Below are 17,407 nucleotides of genomic sequence, written 5' to 3' on the forward strand. Positions count from 1 at the left end.
TTGACCACGACTGTACACTTCTTTTGACCAGGTCCCATAGGGAAGCATCCTAAGTTTCCTTTGGTTTCTCTACTGAGGCGTCAGGCATATAGTTCAGCTGTCAATTACATTTACATTTTAGTCATTTAGCAGACGCTCTTATCCAGAGCGACTTACAGTTAGCGCATACATTATTTTTATCGAACCCACTACCCTGGCGTTGCAAACGCCATGCTCTACCAACTGAGCTACATCCCCTGCCGGCCATTCCCTCCCCTACCCTGGACGACACTGGGCCAATTGTGCGCCGCCCCATGAGTCTCCCGGTCGCGGCCGGCTACGACAGAGCCTGGATTCGAACCAGGATCTCTAGTGGCACAGCTAGCACTGCGATGCAGTGCCTTAGACCACTGCGCCACTGATTTAATAATATCAGATTTAATCAATCACTTTAGAGTCTGGCTCTGTTCCAGTGTCCATTCTAGCATATCACTTGGAATGAAGCAATGTAAAGGACATGCATTCTCTGTGTGGTACGCTAGTGTGGATACTGTAACCTCTTTGTTTGTATCTGCTGCCAGTCATTTTGCTGACCTTCTCTTTCTCACCCCTCTTCAGGGTATATCGAAGAGCCTCCCAGCCAGAGCAGAGAACCTGGTAAGTCTACACTTCTTATCCCTAAAGAACGTTGGCACGTTTTGAAGTGATGCTAAAACTAATATGTAGAGGCCCGGCCACACTCTGAGAGGAGCATCTGTTTTCAGTGGAGGTGTGTATTAAATAGAGGTGTTGGAACATTTTAATTACACACACATATACTGTGTATATGTACACACACAGGTTATAGAAGGCTGGGAAAAGGATAGCCTTGTTTTATTGAGGTGATTTGGCTTTTGATACAAGGTCTGACCTTTGCCTGGCGTGCACACTGAGCTAGCAGATGTCTTCAAGATCAAACCAGCACTCACTCCCAGTCCCATTACCTTCCCCTTTGAGTGGAGTGGAGCATGCATACCATTATGTTGTAGCCTAACTCTCTTTATGACAGGTCTCCCTTGTCATAGCGGTCTTCTGACCTCAATGGGACAACCTGGTTAAATACAAAGAGAACTATTACCTTTTTTTGTGTAGATTAACCAGGAATCTGCATATGTTAAGTTAGGCCTACCTTCAATTGAAGTGGGGAGATTTTGAGATTAAGAATATTGGCAAAGTAGGAGAATCAAGGAAAGTAACCGAGTGTCCTTAAATATCCCCATGTCTAATGCAGCCATTTCACACTTAGTTTTTTCACTGAAGAAGTCCTTTCTCATAATCACTGCAGAGGGGTTTTAAAGCCCACATTCTACTCTGTTATGCTACCGTGTAAAGAGAGCACAGAGGAAGCCTTCAGTTTAGTCTGAAGATCCCCCACCCCACCCCTATATTTGGGCTGCATATTCTATCCCCCTTTGAAGATGCAATAAAACTGGTCGAAAACACTTGTCCCTCCACCCCTGTCTGGAACACATCAAAGTGTACAGAAAGACACCGTTTGGGGTGACGATAAGGAATGCACACCACACAGGGCCCTGTAGGCCTCGTTTTACTGAAGATAATCCTGTACAATGTCTCTGAGTGAGCATTTGGAGTACAATGGCTTAGTGATGCACTTACTGAAAGCATGCTGCCTATAGGTTATGGTTCAGGTTTTTAGTGGCCAAATAGTACCTCTTGAAGACTATTCTACACTATATATACAAAAGTATGTGGACACCCCTTCAAATTAGTGGATTAGGCTATTTCAGCCACACCCGTTGCTGACAGGTGTATAAAATCGAGCGCACCGCCATGCAATCTCCATAGACAAACATTGGCAGTAGAATGACCTTACTGAAGACCTCAGTGATCCCAATGTGGCACCATTACAGGATGCCACCTTTCCAACAAGTCAGTTCATCAAATTTCTGCCCTGCTTGAGCTGCCCCGGTCAACTGTAAGTGCTGTTATTGTGAAGTAGAAATGTCTAGGAGCAGCAACGGCTCAGCCATGAAGTGGTAGGCCACACAAGCTCACAGAACAGGACCATCGAGTGCTGAACCGCGTAGCGCGTAGAAATCAACATTCACTAGCAAGTTCCAAACTGCCTCTGGAAGTAACTTCAGCACAATAACTGTTCATCGGGAGCTTCATGAAATGGGTTTCCATGGCCGAGCAGCCACACACAAGCCTAAGATCACCATGCGCAATGCCAAGCGTCGGCTGGAGTTGTGTAAAGCTCGCCGGCATTGGCCTCTGGAGCAGTGGAAACACATTTTCTGGAGTGATGAATCGCGCTTCACCATCTGGCAGTCCGATGGATTAATCTGGATTTGGCAGATGCCAGGAGAATGGTACCTGCCCGACTGCATAGTGCAAACTGTAAAGTTTGGTGGAGGAGGAATAATGGTCTTGGTCTGTTTTTCATGGTTCAGGCTAGCCCCTTAGTTCCAGTGAAGGGAAATCTTAACGCTACAGCATACAATGACATTCTAGACAATTCTGTGCTTCCAACTTTGTTGCAACAGTTTGGGGAAGGCCCTTTCCTGTTTCAGCATGACAATGCCCCCGCGCACAAAGCGAGGTCCATACAGAAATGGTTTGTCGAGATCGGTGTGGAAGAACTTGACTGGCCTGCACAGAGCCCTGCCCTCAACCCCATCGAACACCTTTGGGATGGATTGGAACGCCGACTGCGAGCCAGGCCTAATCGCCCAACATCAGTGCCCGACCTCACTAATGCTCTTGTGGCTGAATGGAAGCAAGTCCCCGCAGCAATGTTCCAACATCTAGTGGAAAGCCTTCCCAGAAGAGTGGAGGCTGTTATTGCAGCAAAGGGGGACCAACTCCATATTAATGCCCATGATTTTGGAATGAGATATTCGACGAGCAGGTGTCCACATAGTTTTGGTGAAGTATAGCCTAGCTTACATGATTAGTAGTGATGGGGGATAAACTGAATACAGTTACAATATTATTTTGGACGATATTATATCGATACTTTGACTCAAGTATTGATTTGTAAAATAAAAAATGAATATTTTTTTTGTATTTTTGCTAGGTAGCATTAACTAGCACCAGTTGGCTATACCTGTGCCAAAACTCTAGTATTTTTCATCCTGTAGCTTGTTCTCCATTTCTTTTGAAATAGTGAGCCAATGTGTTTAACACTTTTACTTCCATTACTGATTTAAAACTCATTTTCTCTCATGCAGCAGACATACTATATAGTGAGCAATATGTTTGGAACATCAAATCAAAGTAAAATTGCAGCATCGAATCGCAATACTGATAGTATCGTGATATCGTATCGTGAGGTCCCTAGCAATTCCAAGCCTTAATGATTAGACTATACAATATATCCTAACTTTTCTTTGTTTGGATTGGTAAGACACAACAATTAGCCCATTTTAAGCTGACAGAAATACCCTCTTAGGCCTGCTCTAATACATTGACTGTTGGTAGGGATTAGTCTTCTTATCAGCAGTCTTGCAGGGTTCTGTTTCTGACTTTCATTCATTCATTAGCCATTAGTGAGGTTTGATGTTTAATCTGCATTGATTCCTTTGCTGCTGCTTCACTGAAGTCATTACGTTTCTCTTTGATGGAACACACACACACAATCTTCTGGATGTCCCTCTTCTGGATTTGCAATTCATGAGCATCTGGCATCTGTCACTAATCATTTAAGTTAAACAGCAGCCTAGTTTCTTCTCCACATATTATGTGTGTCTGGTGAGTGTCATTCCAAGTTACCAGGTTTTCCTCAAAATGCAAATGCCTGATCTGTCATAGAGAGTTCTATATCTGTGGTCTGCGCTACTCTGTTCTTCAATAGCATTTGAATATCAATTCAGCCTGCAAACATTTTGCCTGAATAAACATCTCTCATTCAAATAATAATCAGTTAATAGTATCAGAGGAAATCCAGCACTCAATCAACTTCAAATGTTGCTGCATTTTGAACTAAGGAGCTGCTTTTTCATGGGTTACTTGGTGTCTCTCACAACCTGAGATCTCTGCAGTTTAGCTGGAAAATTTTTATAAAACATCCTGGAAGAAGTGTGTTTTTAATTTCACCTTGGCTCAGTCTCATCGCCATGGGAATAAAAACAAACATTTCCACCCAGCCATATTTGTTTTTTATAGACATATTGGAGCCGGCGGAGCATAATATTTCAATTTAGTCACAGCTGAACTTGTCGACCGCTATTGTGCAAGCTGTTCCGACGAGAACGTCAAATTAACAGAGATTTGTCTGTGCCGCGCTTGTCGACAGTACCATAGCATCTTGTCCTATCCATTGTTCACTGTACGAGAGCAATGAGTGATTGCATGGTGGATGACAATAGAGAATAAGTGGTGGTAGTTCCCCAGTGTGTTTTTAATACAGAGGATTTCAATGGAATTGTACTGCGCTTGGTGGTCCTGAGTTTTATTTTGAGTACCTTCCTTTTCTTGAATGATGTTTCTTTTGTTTTAAAATGTTTCTCAGTTCACTGCGTGAGTTATGTGAGTGTTTGACGGTTTCTATATTTCTCCTCTCCCTTCTCCTTCTATCCCTCGTCTGTCTTCATCCCTCTTCTTCTTCACTCCACAGGTAAGCCCAGGTTGCTAGGCCACAGCAAGAGTGCCTCCTTAGACGGATCTCCACACAGCGCTGTCTCAATCAGGGTACGACTGCAGAACTATGTTGGCCATAGCTCACTGCTCCTGATTCAGCTCAGCCTCTCGCATTCAGTTGATAGGATCGTTTTATTAAGCCTATATCAAAACGATATGTTACCCGTTAGAGTAGCAGCATGCCCTTTAGTAGCGTAATGCAAGTCCTGAAATGTAGAAGAATCTCTTAAGACCTGAACAACTGTTTTCCATCACTGGGTTGGATTATGGAATTCCATGAGACTCGATACATAGTTGCAGACAGTTGTTACCCATACAGGCAATTTTTTGTGTCGTCGTTTCAACATTGTCTGACCATCACATTTTCCATACTTTCGTATGGAAACACAATTTATCAACACAATTCATTGCCTTGTCATGGTGTATGGAATCTGTTGCAGATCCCTGTTCATGTCATTCATTCTAGAACCCACATCGCGGAGGAACAGTTGATGTACATTAAGTGGCCTGTCTCTATCTTGTGGTCTGACGATGTCACGATAGACGAAGACTGGAAGACTGCATTCACCGTGTATGACCCATTGCCTTGCCATGGATGAAAGCGTTCTGGATTCTGTAAACTAAAAGTAGTTGGTGTTTCAAAAGTTGCTTGTTTTCAATGCTAACACGGTCACAAAAGGCCTCCTCTCGCTCAAATTGACACTCGGAGATCTTATGTTTTTGTGTCTCATTTCCCTTTTAACACTAAATGATGCAGTATGATGCACTTACGTTGGTGGGCCTTCATCTTCGGCTGTCGACGGTCTTTGATCAAAGATGTTGAAGGAAAAACATTCTAGATCACTGTTGAGATGCGGCATACATATTCAAGCGTTTGTTGTGCTGAAAAACAAAATAACAGCAACAACAACCTTGTTGACTCTAATCGCTGTTGCCCTCGCATGCTTTGAATTTGAAACCAGAATCAGTTAAGCCATTTGAACTGCTGTGTCCTGCCTGGCACTCTAACCCATAAGCTTTAACCTTTACCCTCCCAGGAGGAACGTGACCCCACCCCAGCCCTGCTAGCGGAGCCGGAGGACACGGTGCCGGCCAAGGATGAGACAGACCAGACGCAGGAGGACAACTTCAAGACACGGCGCTCTCAAGCCATCGCAGCTAAAGCCCTCGAAATTGAGAAGGTAATACAGGTCCCACTATCCAACAACCCCCAACTGCTAGCTAGTAATTCTCTGCTACTCTGCTGGCTGTGTGGTAGAGTCCTGCATCGGGTTGGATACCCACGGTTCCCCGCAAAAAAAATCTGCTGGTTTGGAAAGATTTTTGTGTCATTGTGGACAAGGACAACAACCCGGTAGATGGATACACAGCCAGCAAAAAGTGCAATCAGGTATTTGTTTACGATAGGCTAATTCAGTTTAATATCAGTTAATTATTACGTTAATTCAGGCTTTTGTTCATTTAGACCATATGCAGGCCATATCATGTCTAAAAACGGCATGCTGGTAAAGGTTTGACTAGCCTAGGCTATAGCCTACAAAATACAATAATTTTTACAGCCTATATTCGATTCTGGGAATTGTTTTAATTAAACTATTTGATTATCTTAACAATTTTGAATGTAAATGTTTTTATGTCGGCTATAGGCTTTCATTCGGTAAGAAGGCTATTTGAGTCGTCAATGTGCCGCATCTTGTTGTAAAAATAAAAAGATATCGTTCTTAACACACGGGATGTTTCCTTTTATCCAAATGTTGACTAGACATGCATAGAGGGGAATCATAGGCTACTCTGGAGTCGTAAAAACTATTAAATCAATTGACGTTATTTGGCGGGGCACTGATCGGCTCTCGGAACAATTCTATGCGGGTGGGTCAGGTTGCGGATAAACATCTGTCCTGATTAGGGATGTTAACCGTTTAATCGGTTAGCCGATTTTGTGGAATTGTGTATTTTCGTTACTCATCATGCATCGTATTTATCACACGCACACAGTATAGAGCCTAGTTTGAGGAGAGGAATAGCCTACCACCTGTCAGACCGTGCGAAATTAGCTCCTCTAAAAGTCTGTAGGCTACCTGCTTTGGTATGCCCAGTCATTGCGCAAACAAATAACAATTCTAAATGTGATCGCGTGTTAAAAACGTTGGTGGCCACGATTTTAAAGCGGCTATTTTTTTATTTCACAATCTCAACTCGTAATTAAAGCGCACCTCCCATTCGGGTGTATAGGATATAGCCTGCCTACCGCTGACTATCAGCGCGTCAGCCACCACTTTGCAATGTGAGCTTGAGGCAGTAGAATTGTTTGAAACCTGAATGTTTTACTTTACTTCAAATAATGAGGCATGTCTTACCTTGCTTCAAAGTAGCCTTGCGAAAATCCATTCTTGGAAACGTGGAGGCAATTATTTTATAAAGACTTCCTCATGCCATTAATCAGCATTTCTCTCCTGTTCTATTGGTTTTCATATCAACCAAAGGCACAATCCTAGTCATATTAGCAACCCATCATAGCAACAACTATTAGATTCCCCCTCTTTCTACGTGTCTAATGTGAGATTTTAATCTCTGTCACAACTGTTCGCATTAGGTTTAGAACGGTGTTTTCTTCCAATTGCATTTTGGCAAATGTTTGAAAATGACGTTTTATTAGCTGCTTCATTACAGCAGTTGCATGTTCAATAATAGACTATAGCCTTTTGAACTGTAAGGCGATAGGCTTGCTATTGTTGAATGCTTCCATTAAGCTCTTAATGAAAAATGTCCGGTCCGTGCATGTATGTATGCTTATTACCAGAGAGGAAGAGGCAAAGCGAGAGGTTTTACACTCGCCAAAATAAGGCAAATAAGTTTCTGTGGGCTTATTTTGGGCCTAAGCTTCCCGCCTGCCTTTCCGCCTTGGGCCGACTCCCATTGTTAGAGCGGAAACATTAGCATCTCGTCATTATATACAGAGCTCTAGTAGTATTTTCTGTTGGTCACGTTATTTTACTTTTTTTTTTTAAATGTAACCGTTTGTTGATCGGTTAATGAGGGTCAATTAGTCTGCAGCAAAATTGACCAAAATGTGCATCCCTAGTCCTGATGTCGGGTATCGGGTGGGGCTTGGAATTGATGTGGGGCAGGTGCGGCTCCAAAAAATGGACCTGTGCAAGACTGCTATCTCTAGTCCGACTCCTAGGCCTGAACCGTTCCTCCATTTGGATTAGTGGCTCTCTGAAGCCCTATTTGCCTGCGAATGGCAGCTTGGGAAACATCATTTTGATTTGGCAGGGAGAGCGAGAGCACAGGGAGGGAGGGAAGATGAGAGGGGGAGGATGAGTTGGCAGAAAGGACTTAAGCATCTCTGGTTGTGACGCTCTACACAGGGCCTGCTATTTGAGTCTGCCAGCCCGGCCCTTCCCTCCACACACACACACACACACACACACACACTGTGCTGCACTACCACTTATCTGTTCCCGTTAAACCAGGGCAGGAATTGCCCTGCAGGATTCTGGCAGGCCACCCACGGTGTGGGTACTTCTTTTGCCATTACACACATGCGTACGCACACATAACACACACATGCTTACCCTGCCATTTCCTAACCAGGTCACAACAGCAGTTGTGTGGAGAGGTACCGGCTTGTAACATCTGTATTGACCTTAGCCAAATGCAGTCTGATCCCCCATCCCTGTACAGTGGAGGGCCAAGCCAAACTCACCAGACCAAATGGAAACCAAGATAAATGGGATTGGGAATTGAGCTGGGTTTGCATGGGGATGTGGCTGGGGTACAGGGCTGGGGATGGGAATAGAGATGTGGCTAACACTAGGGATGTGGTTGGGGCAGACAAAGTCTGGAGCTGGGGATAGGGTTTGGGATGGGATGAGGATGGGGCTGGGCACTGGCACGAGGTTCTGACCTCCATTGAGGCTGATTTAGTGCGATGGCTCCTGTCCATAGCTGTTTATTCAACTCCACATGGAGGGAAGAGACTGCCCGTTACTAACCACATCACCCCTGAGCCATGAGCACTCACTCCTTTATCACTCCTTTATGTCCTATACTGATCTTCAGAGGAGGCTGTTTTGAATGAGCACATTTTCAGTGAGACTGAGGGATGAAGTCTAGAAATATACACAACTCTCCATACGATTGGGATACTCATTGGGGTCAGTCAGGTCTGGAGATGTTTGTTATGTCTGGTTCATGTTCTCAAAATACAGCACTGTAGGGCTACCGTACCTATGTAATATGTGGCTGATTACGGGCTAGGAAAGCAAATGAGAAAACGGAGACATTTTATTTATGCTAAGTTCCTGTAACTTCCTCTCGGAAGGCTCCTGTGTTACATTAGCGGAATTACTTTTGAAAATGACAATCAAATTAAACAGATAACAAGCTAGCAGCAACCCTTGAACTTGTAAGCCTGTATCCCATCTTCTCCAATTTGGTTGATGGTACTACACCGTAAAGCATTAGCCTACAGGTGTTCCTCAGATATTTGGAGGATGGATGTACGACTATTTACATTTTGGTTAGAAACCTAGATTAAATATCAGAAACGATTTAACTGAATTTGAGTATCGAGACCAACGTTGCTGGCACTGATTTTCGGAAGAGTCCCTCCATTCATTATTTCAATCAGTGTAAACTAAACTTATCAATGTCTTCCCTGTTAGTCCCTCAGAGGGCGTCTGCTTCCCAAATGACACCCTATTCCCAATACAGTGCACTACTTTTGACCAGAGTAGTACACTATAAAGGGAATAGGGTGCCATTTGGGACTCAGACTAAGCGGTCCAGTCCGGTCTGCATCCAGTCCAGGCTGAGTGATTTAAATGGCTGTTTAAATAATATCCTCTAATGTGTACCAGGCCCTCCAGTCATTATATCCACTCATTACTCCACTTCCCTTATTAGCTCAGGACCCCTGCCTCTCTGCCTGCATCAGGGCTCATTTGAGCAGAGCTCCAGTATAGAATCACAGCTTTGTGAGTTCTGGATGTAAAATCTTCTAAAGACGAAACCCCCAACTCTGTATCCGTTACGCTTACACGCATACAAACACACACACCCACTGTACCCCCATAATTCAGACCTCCATGTCTGCTCCAAACGCCCCCTCATCCCTTCATCCCCTTTCTCAGCCATGGCTTCTTAAACCATCCTGTGTGGCCCTACCTCTCTCTAGTATCAGGTCTGGAGATCAGTCCCTGGCTCCCTCCGCTGGGAGGTAGGGAGGGAACCCAGGCAAAAAAAACACACACACACACACACACACACACACACACACACACACAGAGAGGGAGAGCAGGTTCGGGTCAAACCACCCTTCCTGTTTGGTTAAGTAACCAGGGACCGGTTCTGTCTGAGAGTTCACAGTACAGTTTGAGGAAACACTACTCCCTAAAATACTCTCTATTGTTATAAATACAGTGTGACACTCTTCCTCTCACACACATAGAAACACTCCAAGGGTGTTTGTGCGTCCTTAATAAAGTTTTTTTTTAAGCTCCAGTGATGTCTAGGGAAATGTATTTAATTTTGATTTCATTGTTCATCACAAGGCCCTTTTTTCACCCATTCCCACTTCTTCCTCCTCAAAGCTTCAAAGCATGTAGAAGAAGTGTATATAGGAAGTAAAGAAATGAAAATGTAATCACTGTCAACACACTGTAGTTTGGGAAAAGTTTAGGGAAGGTTTTGTTTTGAAAAATGGCAAACATAATCATCTCTAAGTAAATGGTGAGTAGGTCTGTTACGGAGACCGTATTACCGCCACACCAGCGGTCACGAGTCATGACCGCAGTCAAATTCCTTCTCCAAGCTCTGATGCTGCTGATGGTCATTAGTAGCCTACCAAACGTGCTAACTGCCTGGTACTCAGCACTCTATTGTCCCTCTAATCACTCTGACAGCAATGCAAATGTCATCAAAAATCAAATCAAACACTTCATGAGAGTCCATGAATTCATTTCTATAGGCTATGCAATTGAATGAGAAAACAGTTTTGATGGCCTCTATTAAAAAGAGGATCCCATCAGCTTTCTATAGGCTAGGCCTACTATATTTATTTCTCAACTTTCCTAATATTAAGCACTTTGCTTTGTTTTACAACAGGAGTATAGCCTACCTGTCTGGCAGGAAGAGTTCAGAAATCAATATTTGATGGAATAACCCTGATTTTTCAATCACAGCTTTCATGCGTCTTGGCATGCTCTCCACCAGTCTTTCACATTGATGTTGGGTGACTTTATGCCACTCCTGGCGCAAAAATTCAAGCAGCTCGGCTTTGTTTGATGGCTTGTCCTTCACAAAGACACATCTGCCCGATTCCAGCCTTGCTGAAGCACCCCCAGATCATCACCGATCCTCCACCAAATTTCACAGTGGGTGCGAGACACTGTGGCTTGTAGGCCTCTCCAGGTCTCTGTCTAACCATTAGACGACCAGGTGTTGGGCAAAGCTGAAAATTGGACTCATCAGAGAAGTTTGAGGCAGGTAGCTTAGTGGTTAAGAGCGTTGTGGCAGTAACCGAAAGGTCGCTGGTTCTAATCCCAAGCCGACTAGGTGAAAAATCTGTCTGTGCCCTTGAGCAAGGCACTTAACCCTAATTGCTCCTGTAAGTCGCTCTGGATAAGAGCGTCTGCTAAATGACTAAAATGTAAATGTAAGATGACCTTACTCCAGTCCTCTACGGTCTAATCCTTATGGTCTTTTGCAAACCTCAGCCTGGCTCTTCTTTGCATCTAATTGATGAAGGGCTTTTTTCTAGCTTTGCACGACTTCAGCCCTGCCCCTAGGAGCCTGTTTCGAACCGTCCTCGCCGTGCACTTCACCCCAGCTGCCGTTTGCCATTGTTTTTGTAGGTCACTTGATGTCATCCTACGGTTGTTGAGTGACATTCGAATGAGTTGGCGGTCATCCCGGTCAGTAGAGTCGTTTTCGCCCTCTGCCGGTCTGTAGCTTTGTTGTCCCCAATGTCTGCTGCTTGACCTTGTTCTTATGAACCGCCATCTCACTGTATCCCTCTGCCAGTAAAGCCAGAATTGAACCCTTCTTTTCCTCACTCAAAACTTTCCTTTTCAACTCTTTTGGCATGGTTAATAGTTATTTTTTGATTTAATATTACTTTTGAGGTACTATTAGCACTGTTTTTGCCATCCAGCTGGTCAAAAGGATAGTGATGACCACAGCAGTGGTTTTTATACTTTTCCTCGTTAAATAATATTTGGTTCAGGTGATCACCTAATCAGTACCTAATTCAGTAGAATGAGGTGTGCCTGTGTTGGAATTCAACAGACACTGGAATGGAATGGCTGTCATACATGTAGAGGTGCTGATTTAAGAAACATTTGCAGTTTTCTCTTAATTTTTTCCACAGCTGTATATTATTTAGTATTTGTAAAGACTAGATTAGCCTATCACTTGTGAATGATATATTATCACTTGTGAATGATGCCCAGCGTGTGCAGTAAGGCAGGAAACAGCGCATGCCTTTTATTGCAACTTTTTCAAATCATAGTTGTACACATCATGTAGCCTAGCCCGTAGGCCTATATGTTTTGTTAAGGTTTGTGTCACAACTAAAGTGGCCAAATAAAATTAAGCACATTAATCCGCTTTACAACCGGTGTAGAGCCTAACTGGCATACATAGGTGTGAGTTTCAAGTTTGGAGGAGATAATTTTCACCATAAAAATTCACATTTTATAATAAAGCATACATGCATAATTACATGCATAATCACATTTGCGGTCACTTTTGAGAACAGTGTTTTACCGCTAATTGCAGAAGGGAATTATAATGATTATATTCAGCCCAAGGGCTTAACGCCCACTTTGGCTGCAAAAGGCATTGATTTTTTGGGGTGCATTACGGCCACACAAGGGGGATGCTGTCGTAAAATTCAAGTCCTGGTGAGACTATTATCAAGTGCTTGTCAAATTGTGAATGAGAGACTGATGAAGTGTCGCATCATGCAGCTTTAGAATGTATTAAAAATCTAAACGTATAGCCCAACGTTTGTATCACAACTAAAGTTGCAGAAATAACTCTAAATTAAGCATATAGCACTCAGAAATCGTTTGGAGAAAATATCCTTTCTATTTTATTCAGCTATGTTCATATTCTTCATACTATAAAATAATGCCATGGAATTCTAAGCAAATCTTGTATGGTAAATGAACTAGTGTAGCCCACAGCCATATGGCATAGCCAGATCAGGACCTAACATAAGGACAACTCAGTGTTCTATTCTGTTCTTCTGAAATAGACAACATTTTCTTTGTGTCATGTTTCTTTAGACCTGTCTAAAATAAATAATGGATTCATTGTGATAGTGTAGGCTATATTAAATTGATTTATTATACATTTTAAAATGTAGATGTTCCAAAGGTCTGCATCAATGGCTTGTAGGCTATGCGTGGAAGCCAGGAGATGCTAAACGTGTTTATGTTAATTAACGGTTATTACCATGAGACCGGCAGTTATTTGCATGACAATCACCGGCTGACAAAATGTCATGACCGCCACAGCCCTAATGGTGAGTAGTGGGTACTATGAGATGTGACACTGCGCTGCATGCCTTTGTCTTGTTAATGTTACTGGTTTCTTTATGCATCTTTAAACATGGAACCAATTCTTCTCTCTTCACAGTTATGCTTATTCCCTCTGAGTTAAACAAAGAAAGCTCAGAATTCAAGTTAGTTAGCCTACATTTACAATTGTCAATGTATAGTGCTGAAAGTCACCTGAATTCAGTTTTGCTGTAATAGGACTATATGATTTGCACTGAGTGTACAAAACATTAGGAACACCTGCTCTTTCCATGACAGACTGACCAGGTGAATCCAGGTGAAAGCTATGATCCCTTATTGATGTCACTTGTTAAATCAACTTCAATCAGTGTAGATGAAGAGGAGGAAACAGGTTAAATAATGATTTTTAAGTCTTGAGACAATTGAGACATGGATTGTGTATTCAGAGGGTGAATGGGAAAGACAAAAGCTTTAAGTGCCTTGAGCGGGGTATGGTAGTAGGTGCCAGGCACACCGGTTTGAGTGTCAAGAATTGCAACGCTGCTGGGTTTTTCACGCTCAACAGTTTCCCGTGTGCATCAAGAATGGTCTACCACCCAAAGGACATCCAGCCAACTGTGGGAAGCATTGGGGTCAACATGGGCCAGCATAGCTCTAGAACACTTTTGACACCTTGTAGAGTCCATGCCTCGACGAATTGAGGCTGTTCTGAGGGCAAAAGTGGGGGTTGCGACTCAATATTAGGAAAGTGTTCCTAATGTTTTGTACACTCAGTGTATATTCCATGTTTGGTAAAACTGTTCCAAATGAAGTAGAAACGATTTGTCCCTCTTTGACTTGTAGGAGAATGTTGTTGAAAGAGGAACTTGACCCTGGGCTTACTTGGCAACACAGTGTGTTCCTAGTCTTTCACTTCCCTGTGGGTGGTGCCTGTAAATTTTTTAATAATTTTAGTCATTTAGCAGACGCTCTTATCCAGACCGACTTACAGTTAGTGAGTGCATCCATTATTAAGCTTTTTTTTTTTTTCATACTGTCATTGTCGCCCAGTGGCTACGGTTGACATGATGGGCCACAGACATTAAAGCATCAGTCTCTCAGGCCAACATATGCCACATATATTTTTGTCTGTTTTTTTTGTTGGTACTTTGTGCGCAGGTTTTACTCTACAATCGTGTCGAATTTTCTCTCTAGAATCTAACCCGGTTATGTGTTCTAGAATCTTGTCTACATCGGCAAAACACCTCTGCAGGTCATAGCAGTTCTGCTCCAGTTCTAAGGGCAGTCTACAGGGAGGAGAATGTGGGTTAGAGATGCGGGAATGAGCAGATAGCTGTGTCTGGGTTAACTACCTCAACATGCTGCAGCTAGTTGATCTGAGCTGAGCTGGGGGTTATTTTCAGGGTGGAGGAGAGACTCAGACAAGCGAGAGGGGGAGAGGGAGACTGATGAGAGAGAATGCTGCTGGAGACCTTGAGACGTCTGGAGGCATTGATGCTCTTTTAATTTAGTTAATTAGCAGGTAGAGCAGAGAAGAGAGACCCCTCATTTAGTCTCACTGGAGAGTATGGTGGAGTGTGTATAATTTCACTTAACTGTCTTTACCTAGTTTGCCTAACTTTGCTCTACCCCACCCTAGCGTAAAAAATCCCTCAGGTGGTAGTTGTGCTTGGTGACAGTTCGTGAACAGGAATCGTCAGTAGCATATGGCTCAAGATGCGCTTAAACCACAATATAGGCCAAATGGTCAGTCAATGAGCAGCATTACTTATTTCTGTGCTTTTGTAGTTACTGTACCTGGAATTTGCTTGTTATTATTCACTATTGTGTAGAACAGTCTCTCTCTGTCAGTTTGGCCTTCTGAGAGCCCTGTGGTTGTTTGCTAGTGACCATGTTTCATCCAGGATACAGTATGTCCTGTTCTGAACCTGTGAGTTACAGCATCATAAACATCACATCCTCCTCTTTATCTGTACCGCATTGTCAGACTCACCTCCCACACACACACTTTTTTGCTCCTAGCTGAAAGTGTCCTGGAACAAGGCCTAATTTTATATGGTCAAGCCCAGCTGTCCTTAGACCACTCTGCAACTCATATATTTAGTTTGTGCAGTCAGAAGATAACACATCTGAAAAAGTACACATTTTCTTTGCTTAAGTTGTTCTAAAGTAGAAAACAAGAATACTAAAGCCCAGATTCACAAAATGGCTACAGGGTCTTAACATGACATACTTTTTTACCTCTTAAGGAAGCATCCTGGGACTTCTTGATTAGATCACTACTGTAAAGAAATAGGTCACAGGAATCTCTTGCTGTTCTGTGAAATTGATGCGGAGAATGGCCCCCTGTAGCTCAGTTGGTAGAGCATGGCGCTTGCAACGCCAGGGTTGTGGGTTCGATTCCCACGGGGGGCCAGTATGTTGAAAAAAATACAACGTATGCACTCACTAACTGTAAGTCGCTCTGGATAAAAGCGTCTGCTAAATGACTAAAATGTAAATGTAAAATGTTATTCCTGTAATGAAACAGCTTTTACCACTGGAAAAAAGTTTGCCACTGACTAAAAATAGTTTGAGACTACTGCAGCTCAGTGACTACAAAATACTTTCTATCTTTAATGAAGCTAGCATACAGTTATTGTGATTATTTTAGAGTGACTAAATAACCAAGGCTTGAATTCAAAGCACATTACACACATGGTATAAAGTGTTTATTGGTGCTAAAAGCAACAGTAAAGTTAAACTTACCACCAGCCAGCTCCAGTGAACTTTCATCAAGCATTTTCAATATGCTCTGAAGAGTGGTGAGGACTGTGGAAACTTGGCAGGATTAGATTAGCTGAACCCTTGAGCTCCCTGTGCCCTCTCTTTGGAAGAGCACTCCATAGGGCACTTTCATAGTACACTTCAGAGGAGACTTGTTAGAATCCACTGAAACCCACAGCTGAACCCTTGTCCCAGACTGCTCCCTTTGTAAGGGCACTTCATAAGGCACTTTGGTGTGAAAGCCAGGGCCAGACCTGCTGACTGCTGACCTCCAGGAAGGATCAAATAAGGGGACACACACACATAGTGGGTCTGTTCACTTCAACCCCCAGGTGTTAAAGACCTAGTGCCCAATGGGCTAGCACCTGGCTGGGACCCCAGCCCTGCTTTAATAGAGGTTAACAGCCCTTTCTAGTGTGGTAGTAAACCAGAGCTGCCTGCTGGACCTGAGGGCCTGTTTTGTTACCATGTGGTGTGAAAGAACTGAGCAGCTAACGCTAACAGACTCTTAATATAACACCTTCACTCCCTTCTGTTCCAATGGATGGTTGGACACACACACACATCGGCTCGCTCTCACACACATGCACACACCTGTTTCGTTGAATACACCTACTTGCCAGAAATGTGGGTTCATGAAGTTCACAGTGAAGTGTTGGAACAAGGACTAGGTCTGAACCCATAAAAACTGTGTTCGCTACTTGTGCTACAGCTATTAAATACACTTTGAAGCAAAGGTGTCACTGCACAACTTTGTTCAGTTGTATTTGTGTAAGACGCTGGCTTCTCCTGCTTCTAATAGTGCATGTGTTGATTGTTTTAATAGTTTGTTAACATTTATTGATTGATTTACATTTACGTCATTTAGCAGACGCTCTTATCCATGTCTGCCTTTGTACTTCGTATTGTCGACTATGTGGTGATGATCAATCAATTTCCCTTGGTATTAATGAAGTTATTTTACTAAGTACTACTATGTTTCAGAACATTGTTCACTTTATGGTTTGTACACATTTCTAATGTAATGATTTGTTGCTGTGTGTGTCTCTAGCTATACAAGCGGGACTGCGAGACGTTTGGCACGGTTGTCAAGATGCTGGTGGTCAAGGAGCCTAGTCTGGAGAAGCTGCTCCAGAACCCTCTGAAAGACAATCTGATTGAGATCAGGGAGCGTTGTCTTGACGACCTCCGACACTTTATCATAGAGCTGGACCAGGTCATAAAGCCCAAACCGTCAATGTGAGGGGGGAACCACGAAGCCCTTATTACGTGCAGGAACTGATGGACCAGAGGTGGAGTTTGTGTGGTGGTATAGAGACTGTGAGGAGGCAACCTAGTGTGGCATCCTCTCCACACTGTGCCATTAAGAAGAAATCATATTCATATTGAAGTACCAATTTAGTTTTTTTGTTTTTGTAAATTATTTTGACTTTTACTCCTTTTTCTCCCCAATTTTGTGATATCCAAATTGGTAGTTACAGTCTTGTCCC

At 43.1% G+C, this 17,407-nt stretch overlaps 1 protein-coding gene across 2 annotated transcripts in view; it reads left to right on the forward strand.

The window, feature by feature from the left end:
* The window catches only part of LOC311137088 (periphilin-1-like), a 32,204-nt gene extending 14,828 nt beyond the window's left edge, over positions 1 to 17,376 (forward strand). For both annotated transcript variants that reach the window (XM_084171421.1, XM_084171420.1), the window contains 4 exons: positions 598 to 636; positions 4,598 to 4,671; positions 5,658 to 5,801; positions 16,969 to 17,376. In XM_084171421.1, coding sequence (XP_084027547.1) covers positions 598 to 636; positions 4,598 to 4,671; positions 5,658 to 5,801; positions 16,969 to 17,160 — 449 coding nt within the window. In that variant the 3' untranslated portion in view covers positions 17,161 to 17,376. The remainder of the gene's footprint in view (positions 1 to 597; positions 637 to 4,597; positions 4,672 to 5,657; positions 5,802 to 16,968) is intronic.
* Positions 17,377 to 17,407: the final 31 nt, after the last annotated feature.

Source organism: Coregonus lavaretus (assembly GCF_964263955.1).
Source record: "Coregonus lavaretus genome assembly, chromosome: 11".
Taxonomy (NCBI): domain Eukaryota; kingdom Metazoa; phylum Chordata; class Actinopteri; order Salmoniformes; family Salmonidae; genus Coregonus; species Coregonus lavaretus.